The following is a 10,034-nucleotide window of genomic DNA, read 5'->3' on the forward strand; positions in this document are numbered from 1 at the left end:
TCCTCATTCCCTGTATTTCATCCTCGTGTTCCTATTTCACATTCCACTGTTCCCAGAGGCCTATTGTGTTTTATTTATGCTTTAAAAATGCAAGTGGAGGTTTCATTAATATGAAACTGCATCTTTCCCCTCCCACCGTGCTGGTTTGCTCCTTCCCTGCTCTCCTGCTCACACCTCCCATCAGCTGCTTCCACATGCAGCTCCAGTTCTTCCCTGGAGCTGGGAAAAACTTTTCAGGTGCAAATCTTTCGGCTGGCAAAAGCCATTTGGGGCAGGCAAAGCTGTTTAAAAATTCAAATTAGGCTTTCAAATAGGGGGTTTTTTTTAGCTAAGGAATTGGAAAACATTTCCTGAAAGACACAAGTTTTGCTGTCCCAGAGGCTGGGAAGGAGTTGTGGATGAAAGGGAAGCAAAGGGAAGAAAGGAACCTTTTAAGAAAAAACATGGTTTGAAAATTACCATTTCAGGGGACGAATTTGTGTTGCATTTGATCTGAAGCTAATGATGTCTGCACAGGTATCCAGCTAGCACAGATCACAGAGCCATTCAGGTGGGAAGAGACCTCCAAGATTGAGTCCAGTCCAACCTGTGACCATCATCACCTTGGCAGCTAAAGCAGAGCACTGAGGGCCGTGTCCAGTCCTTCCTTGGACACCTCCAGGGATGGTGACTCCACCACCTCCCTGGGCAGCACATTGCAGTGCCTGACAGCCCTTTCCATAGAGAAATTCCTCCTGATGTCCAACCTGACCCTCCCCTGGCACAGCTTGAGGTGTTTCATCCTGTCCCTGTTCCCTGGGAGCAGAGCCTGACCCCACCTGCCTACACCTTTCAGGGAGTTGGAGAGAGCAGAAGGTTCCCCTGAGCCTCCTTTTCTCCAGGCTGAGCCCCCAGAGCTTCCTCAGCTGCTTCAGCCCCTTCCCAGCTCCATTACCTTCTCCAAACACCTCCAGCCCCTCAGTGTCTCTTGCAGTGAAACCCAGAACTGTCCCAGGACCTGAGATGCCTCAGCAGAGCCAGCACAGAAGGACAATCACTGCCCAAGTCCTGCCCATGGCAGGGGTTGGACCTAGATGGTCTTTAAGGTCCCTTCCAACCCAAACCATTCCATGATTCTATGTCCTGCATCTCCTTTGCCTGTTGGGAGCCTTTCAGAGGCCAAGAGAGAGCAAAGCTGAGGGAGGACAGGGAGGTGTGACCTGCTTGTGTACTCCAAAGGTGTTTGATGGAGTCTCTGGCTGCAGAGGAAATGCAGTTAGCAGCAGGTGAGTGAGCAAGTCTTGTCATGGATTAAAACAAGTTAAGAGATAGGAAAGAGAATAGAAATAAATGGGCAATTCCCAGCGTGGAGAAAGGTTAATAGAGTAGTGCCCTGGGGATCAGGCTTCAGCCTGCTGCTTTCCAACACATTCATTAAGAGCCTGCAGCAGGGGGAGCAGCCAGGCAGTGCTGACAGCAGTGCTTTGGGTCAGTGGCCAGGAGGGGAGGCTGGGAAGGAGCACGTGAACACATCCTGAGGGAGCACAGCTCTGCCCCTCACACACAGCTGTAGGCATGGAGCCCAGAGTGCTGCAGGATCTGACCCAATTCTCTGACAGATATAATGCCACAGATCCGATGTAAAGCCATAAATCTGATGATATCAAACCACAAATCTGATATAAAGCCACAAATCTGATCTAATTCCATCTATTTACCAAGGTCCAGGAGTAATCAAAGTGGACATCGAAAGAAAAAGAGACACAAAACTGCACAGAATCACAGAGTCATTAAGGCTGGCAAAGACCTCTAAGATCAACTCCAACTATCACCCAAACATCAAACATCGGAGGACAAGACCTCCTAGATCACCAAGTCCTACCTGTGACCATCACCACCTTGGCAACTAGAGCAGAGCACTGAGTGCCACAGCTAGTCATTCCTTGGGCACCTCCAGCGGTGGTGACTGTACCACCTGAACAAAAGGGATGCAAATAATGCTGCCTTGGAGCCAAACTGACAGTCCAGCCCCATCAGCAGGCACAGACAACAGATGCAGGTGCCCCAAGGACCTCCTTGCCTGCAGGTTTTATCTGGCTCAGCAGCCCCAGTGAGCATCAGCTCCACACTGTTCCCTGCTCTCCCTGTGCACGGAGCCAGCAGCATTCCCAGCCTTAATACACCCCATACCCTACCAAACTCATGGATAACAGTGCTTTGAAGACAAAGACAAAGCCAATTTTACCATCTGGCCCTGCTAACTCCCCTGGGGCTCACTGCACTGAGCACCAGGAGAGCTGGAGCAGAGTGGGAGAGCAAATCAGGGCAGACAGGATGACTATCAGCCCTGGCAGATCGCTGTCCCACTTGGGTGCTAGGACCTCTCAAAAGGTCCCTGACAGACCGAGCTGTGTGTGAAAGCCACAGCCACCTCAAAATTCAGGGAGAGCCACTCGACAAGGGGCTGCAGAGCTGAGGGCTGATCCCATCCACGGCAAGGCAGAGGTGAACTCAGGTGCTTTGGGAGAAATATCATGTTTTGAATTACTCCTAGAGTTTCCTACCCTGTGGAATTGAGAAGATACAGTGTTGCACTATGGATGATTCTGTTGTTGTTTTCAGCTCATTTGTGTTACTTTACGAGATTGAATCCATCAAGCAAAGCCATTTTGGGAGGTTGGTGAGCAGAGGCTGCAGGCAGGATTATGTCTCACTAAAAGAGCCTAGCAGCTCATTCCAGGGACTGATTGGACAGCCAAGAGCAGCTTCTCCTGGCCCATTCCTTACCACTTAAACTGGTGCCCTGCACAGCACAGGAGCAAAGCACAGAGAGGCATGAAAGGACTTCAAGCCTAAAAATGGCAATTTTTAGTCCTTCTAAACAATGAATCTTCAACTCAACATCTTAAAAGTATATCCTGACATGTAGGAGTGGCAAAGATTAAATTCTGTTCTCCCACTGAAGAAGTTCTAATGAAGTGATAAATTCAGTGGGCACCCAGCTGAGCACAAAGGAAAAGCAGCACAAATATTCACAGGACAAGGTCATGGACCCATCAGAGAATCATAGGAGGGTTTGGGTTGGAAGGACCTTAAGGATGATCCAGTGCTACCTCCTGCCAAGGGCAGGGACACCTCCTACCAGCCCAGGTTGCTCCAAGCCCCATCCAACCTGGCCTGGAACACTCCCAGGGATGGGGCAGAATCCCTTTCTGAAAACTCTTAGCAGCCTCTTGGTGCAAAGGATCTCCCATTTGCTGCCCTCTCTGAGTGTCTACAAGAACTTCCCTCTCAGTTCTCATTCTCAGCACAAACATACATCGTTTGCCCCAAGTTTGGTTCAGATTTGCATTTTCCTCACTCAGGATGTCAGCAAGGTGCCCCAAAATTCCACCTACAACTGGCAGAGAACAATTAAGCTGCTGTGGCTCATCCCACAATGATGCTGTAGTTCCAACCTCCACTATTCCATAACCTGCTGAGTTTGGTGCTTTCGGGGGCTGTGGATGTGCACAGAGTGGTGACACCACTCTGCTGCTGCAAGAGTCACCCTGGGAAGAGCTTCCCACCCCCAGCACTGCCACGTCACCAACCACCAGAGCACTAGCACTGGAGTCATAGTATAAAATAATAACCATATTTCAAATCATTTCCCTAGGAAAGAGCTGAAAATGGTTGTGGAGAGACAGATATTTGAAGGACAGAAAATGCTACATGTGCTCAAAGCAAAAAGCTCAACCCTTACTCTACACATCCTTCAAAATCATAGAATCCCAGACTGCTTCGGGTTGGAAAGGACCTTGAAGCTCATCTCATTCCACCCCTGCCATGGGCAGGGAACCTTTTCCTTTATAAAAACCACTTTCAAAATGATGTGTACATAATGTTACAACTATTCTGCTTCTCAGTTCTGATGTATTTTCCATGCTAAGGGAAAACAGCAGGTGAGTTTTGCCCTCTGTAGGTGTAAGGAATCATTTCCCACCGCGTTTTTCCCACGGCACAGCATCCTTACATCCAGTGCTAACACTTTTCAAACGCTGCTGGAAGTGCTGCTGCTGCTCTGAGCTCCCCGAGCCCTTCTGCTCCTCCCGCGCACAGGAGGCTCCATCTAGTGTCACATAGGGATAATCTCAGGGAAAGGAGGAAAAAGGGAGAAAAGGCAGTTGATAATAATTGCTAGAGATTTTTTGAAGCTCTTCCGGCAACACAACTGGATTTTCCTGCCATGCTTTGCTGTCCACAGCATCTCCAGCCCGAGCCGAGCCAGATATTCCATCCTGACTTTGGACAAGGGTCTGGAGGGGCAGGACACAGGGAATGATTTCCCACTGCGAGAGGGCAGGGATAGATGGGATATTGGGCAGGAATTCCTCTCTGTGAGGTGCTGAGGCACTGGCACAGGTTGCCCAGAGCAGCTGTGGCTGTTCCATCCCTGGGAGTGTTCCAGGCCAGGTTAGGTTGGGTTGGAGCAACCCAGGCCAGGGGAAGATGTCCCTGCCAGGGTTGTTGGAACCTGTTGGGCTTTCAGATCCTTTCCAACCCAACCCAGTCTGGGATTCTGTGCTGACTCACCCATGGACCATGAATTCTGCTGCCATCACTTAATGACCCCAAAGGCTGCACTGTGACCGGAGCTGGGTTGGAATCCAAGAGGACCTGTACAAACCCAAGCGCCTGGGGGGCAGTGCCAGCAGCCACACTGGCATCCCAACGGGCACAGGGCAGGCAGCTGAGCCCAGGGATTATGCCAGATGCTGAGCAGGCAGAAATGCCAGACTCATTCTGCCATGAGCCTGAACATCCTTTGGCTCAGCTGAGAGATTGTCTTCCCGACAGCTTCAGTCTGCCTGACTTTCAGAGTCCTAATTTGAAGTGGTCCTAATTTGAGGTGGAAATTCAAGGTGCAGGAAAACCTGCTGTGCCTGCCCTCCCTACAGAGGCACCCGTGGCACTGCTGGGTGCTCTGAGCCACCCCAGCAGCTGGGACACTCTCCCCTGGGTGCTGGGTCACTGCCTGGTTGTGCTGAGGTGAGCACCCCCTGAGAACACCCACATTTATCATCATCATCATTACTACTGTGATTGCTATATATTGTTGTTTAATATTGTATTATTATTACTGACCAGCGCTTGAGCTGAGAAACAGCTGAGCAGTCTGAGATTGTGTGAGCAGCAAGCGACAGGTTTAGCCTTAAACAATCTAATAGAGCCATATGTGAGAGCTCACAGTAATCCTGGTAGATGCAGAGGTAAGGAGCCCCAGCCCCGTGCCCCTCTTTCTCCCCCTGTTATCCTGCCCCACAGCATCCCCAGCTCTGTGACCTGGTACCCTCTGACACCCACAGCATCCCCAGCCCTGCACCCCATCACACCCTGCCTGCCACTCCGTTATCCCCCTGTCCCCCCGCAGCATCCCCAGCCCCACACACCTCATTATCCCTCATTTCCCCTTGTGCCTCTCACTAACCTCCTGCCCATCCCGCAGCATCCCCAGCCCACACATCCCGTTATCCTGTCCCGCAGCATCCTCAGCATTCTCATTCCCGATATCCCTCTCCCCGCCCGCAGCATTCCCATCCCATTCCCGGTGTCCCGCTCGCCCTGTCCGCATCATTTCCATCCTATTCCCATTCTCTTTCCCCGTGTCCCTCTCCCTCCCAGCGGTTCGCAGCGCCGCCCCGCGGACATCCTTGGCACTGCCGCACGCAGGAAAATCCCCAGAACTGGGCATTTCCCTCAGTCCCAAATTCTCTGCATCCTGCTCAGATTGGCGTTGGTATATCCACATTTTCAGGAATGATCCATCAGGATTTCCTGGTGCATTATGGCCCCTCTGGAGGCAGAGCAGGCAGGGTATCCCCTCTGGAACACTGTTTGAATTCCAGGTAAATTCCGTGTCTCCCGAGTTTGACACACCTCCAGATGATTATGGCTCCAGGTCCCACTGGGCATAAACAGTTGTTGCACGGGGGGAAAACTTCACACACACAACCACATGAGGACAGAGAACAGACACATGACAGGACAGAGGGACTTGCAGACACTGAACTACCAGGGGGAGGAAGTTTTTCCTTGAAGAGGCAAGGATCTTGCTGACATCTGTCTCCTTCTCCTTAATTTTGTTAGCTCGCTTCCAAGGGTTTCCCAAGCTTGGAAGGGGATTCTGCTGCCCTGAGCACACACAGCAGGACAGAGCAGGTCAGTATGGACAGAACAGTGACCTCCCAAGTGACACCAGGCAGGGTCCTGACTGCTCCGCACTCCTGCACAGCAGCACACACCTGCCTTGGGAAGATGAGGCAAGTCCTAGGCATCAGCCCAAAACAGACTCTCCAAACCCATGTTCACAGTGTCCTCAGACAGCTCAGTTGTCTCGCCTGAATTGGTTCCCTGGAACGACAACTTGAAGACCAAAGAGTCAGTTCCCTGCACTTCTGTCTCACCACCATGAAATGAGCTCCTGTATCTTGCTGGCAGGAAATGTTCCCCTGCTTTTCCTTGGGTAGGTCAGAGTGACTTGGGAAAAGAACCAGGAAGGAATTAGTAGGTGTGTGCTGAGTGAGCACCTGGAAACTCCAGTGGGAACCATCACCTCCAGTGGCTGCAGGTGTCAACTCCCACCTGCACTCCCTATCCCTGAGCTGACAGATCCACCTCCTCTTCAGCTCACTCCAGATGCCAATGAACCACACTCACTGTCTCCTCCACACAAAGCCAAACTCATTTTCCCCCAGCAGCCTATTCCAGAGGCAGAGGGATAACACATTCCTGCAGAACACGTTATCCTTGTGAGGATGTTAGGTTGCTTCTTTCCTCCTGACAACTGCCTGGAGGCACTGGCAACTCACTTGGAGAGCTGAATTAAGGTTGGTTTACAATTAAAGCTGTTTTTAAAGTTGTAACATTCACCATTTTAATTAAAATTAATACTGGAAATTGATAGTTGAAGGAAGTATCAATCCCTAAGAATCCTGTAACACATGGAAGTACCTCCTGCCCTGCAGCCAAGCGTTACCAGCCTGGGATTGGGTCCAACACCAGTGTTGCTTCAGGCTCTAAGACTTCGATTGTATTTAGAATTGAAGCCACAAAGCCCCAAACTTGTTCCAAAATCTTCCCAGCTGCTGCCTGACACCTTGCACCACCTCCCTTAGGCACCTTCTCTTCCAGCACCCTTGGAAGAGTCAATCCTGACCCTTCCCAGCAAGGAGCAGCTCCTCAGAGGAGTGTTTAGCCACCAACCTCAGGCAGACTCAGGTACCAAGAAGGATTAAAACCCAACTGAACCCTGTGAATCCATTGGTGAAAGATCCTGTGTCACTCCAAAGTCACAGCCCAGGAAACAAACCTCCCATCACCTCACTGAAGGGTCCCTGAGGATCCATTCTTGGCTCATTTCCACCCTCATCTGAACATGCCCAAACCCTTGTGTTGAAACAGGCTGAACACCTGAAATTAGCAATTCCTGCACCTACCCTGTAAAGATGCAGAGTATGAGCTGAACTCATTAATAACTCCCTAGTGCTGCACTGGATGAAGGCTTGAATAGTGTTTTTCTTCCTCAGCTGACACGAAGACAATTAAGAGGGACAGGGAATGATGATGCTCCATCACATCATCCATTAATATTCTCCTAATGAGAGCTGAGCCCATAAAACAAGAGCCATTTAGTCCTGCACAGCTCTGGGATGGATTGGGATGTCATTACTCAACTTCTCAACCTCCACACAGAATTAACACACACAAAGTCCTGGAGCATATTTTAATTGACCTTTTAGTCTCTGCAGTGGAAAGACATTTCCATGTGCAGCACTGCCTAGTGACCTACAGAGAGGAGTTATTTGCTGTCTGTGTTTTCTCCTGATGTGCCACAGGGCTAAGCTGTATATTGCTCCAACAGAACCTCTAACTGTTCCAAGGATTTCTCTTCCCACTGATGTCCTTTCCCATCAGTTCTCTCCCTTCAGCACAGGCAGCAATTCACCATTTTCCTTCAGCTCCTGGAAGGAAATAAACAGAGCAATTAGGTACATTTGCCAACAGATTTCAGCAGGGAATGTGTGTGGATAAGGAAACAACTCCCTGGCTAGGGAGGGAATGCACTGATGACTCACTAGAGGTCCCTCTTGGCCAAGACACTGAGGTTTGTGTCGTGTTTAAGTTTTACTTGGTGTGTGTTTAGCATGAGAAGCAAAATATTTACTGGAAATATACACCTTGCTGGTTATTAACTTAGAATCTCCTCCTGGACGCAAGTCCAGATTCTCCTTCTAGGTTTAATCCCAGGTGTATTTTAGGCATCCCCGAAGTTTTACAACCTCCAAAACACCTCCCAAATCCAAAACAATTACCATCCATCGATAAACTGTTCCTCCCACTAAACCAAGGAGATACTGACACAACCTAAGGACTCTGAGAGGTGTTTGCCCATATTATCTCGATGATGGAAATTCAGCTGACAAAGGTGCTGTCTTGCTCAAGAGCTGGACAACACCAGGGAACAGCTTTAAAGTAACACGGAGTACTTTTTCCTCCCTCTCAACTCCAAGGAACAGCTGCCTCCATTCTGCTCCGTATTCTGCCACACCAAAACCTGCAGTTTGAAGCCCTGACAACACACCCCCAACCCTCACACGTCAGTGAGAAGCAACACAGCAAACCAGGCAAACAGGCAAATCACATCCACATACCAGGGAGAGAAGGATTTTGCAGCATCTCAATGCCCAAGACTCCCTCAGCACTCACTGGAGGAGCCCCCACACTCGGTAAATAAATACAATTAATCCCCATCATTTGAGGAATACCAAGTATTTTTAGAACTAAATGAGGTTTATTGATTGTGCTTTCCCAGGAGTTGCAATGTCTGAGGAATTGGCTATAAAACACTCAGACAAGAATGGGCTCAGGAGGATTTGGGGCTGGTACAAAACCCAACAAGCAGAGGAAGAGATGCAGATCTATTTCTGTTGCTTCAGGCTCTGTGCAAACAACTCCAATAAACCTTTGCTTTCTCCCAGGAATGAGACTAGGGAAAAAAACCCCAATGTCTCACCCAGCTGGTGGGAGAGAAAAGCAATGTCAGGAGTAAAACTGAGGAGGAGAAACCTGTAAAAATGTAGTTGGGAGGAGGAAAATGGGTTTTACAGTCAGAACAACTAAGTGATGAGATTTACAGCTCCTCTCACTGGGTGGGTGCTAAGAGGAGCCACGGGAAGAGCAACCAGCAAGTGTGGAGTCAATATTTGGGAGCTGCTGTGTGACACAGGCAGAAGATGTTCCTATGACTGGAAACCAGGAGCCAAATTTCAGCCCAGGGCTCTGCCCTGCCTACCTTGACGATGTCCACCCCTCCAACCAGCTCCCCCTGCACGTAGAGCTGAGGGTATGTGGGCCAGTTGGAGAAGGTTTTCAGCCCCTGTCGCACCTGGAAGAAAGGAACTCAAATGTGACCTTCAGCCTCGGGGGAAGCAGCAGGGAAAGCCTCAGGGGTGGAGAAATCTCCTCACCTCTTCGTCGTCCAGGATGTCAAACGTCTCGTAATCGATGCTAGGGAAAGGGGAAGGAATTGGTTACTCACTGGGGGGTGTGGAAAGAATTCTCTAAAGACCAAAACCCCTCAAAAAAACCCCAAACCTCAAAGTTCTCAAAAAACCCTCCATATTATAAAAAATAAAATTCTAAAAGAAACCCCTCAAACTAAAAAAACCCTCAAAATTTAAAACATTCTCAAAAAAGCTCTAAAATTCTCAAAAATACCCTCCAAAATTCCCAACAACCTCTCAAAACTAAAAAAACTCACTCCAAATTATAAAAAAACCAAAAATCTCAAAAATTAAAAAAATACAAATTTCAAATCCCCAAAATTCTCAGAAGCCCTCCAAAATTCTCCCAAAACCCCTCCAAAACCCTCTCAAAATTCTCCCCAAAACCCCCCAAAATTCTCAAAAGATACAAACCCCCTCAGAGTTCCCCAAAATCCCTCAGAATTTTCAAAAACGCAGTCAAAAATTCTCAAAAAAAGACAACACCCCTCCAAATTCTCCCACCCCCAC

General features: G+C 49.2%; 1 protein-coding gene across 1 annotated transcript in view; it reads right to left on the reverse strand.

Moving 5' to 3' along the window:
* Nucleotides 1-7,931: 7,931 nt before the first annotated feature.
* GLRX3 (glutaredoxin 3) overlaps nucleotides 7,932-10,034 on the reverse strand; it is a gene marked incomplete at its 5' end in the record, with an annotated part of 11,110 nt that continues 9,007 nt past the window's right edge. The window contains 3 exons of the mRNA XM_009083358.1: nucleotides 7,932-7,982; nucleotides 9,314-9,406; nucleotides 9,489-9,528. Of these exons, the coding sequence (XP_009081606.1) occupies nucleotides 7,932-7,982; nucleotides 9,314-9,406; nucleotides 9,489-9,528 (184 nt within the window). The remainder of the gene's footprint in view (nucleotides 7,983-9,313; nucleotides 9,407-9,488; nucleotides 9,529-10,034) is intronic.

The sequence above is a fragment of the Acanthisitta chloris genome, unplaced genomic scaffold (genome assembly GCF_000695815.1).
Source record: "Acanthisitta chloris isolate BGI_N310 unplaced genomic scaffold, ASM69581v1 scaffold14210, whole genome shotgun sequence".
Taxonomy (NCBI): domain Eukaryota; kingdom Metazoa; phylum Chordata; class Aves; order Passeriformes; family Acanthisittidae; genus Acanthisitta; species Acanthisitta chloris.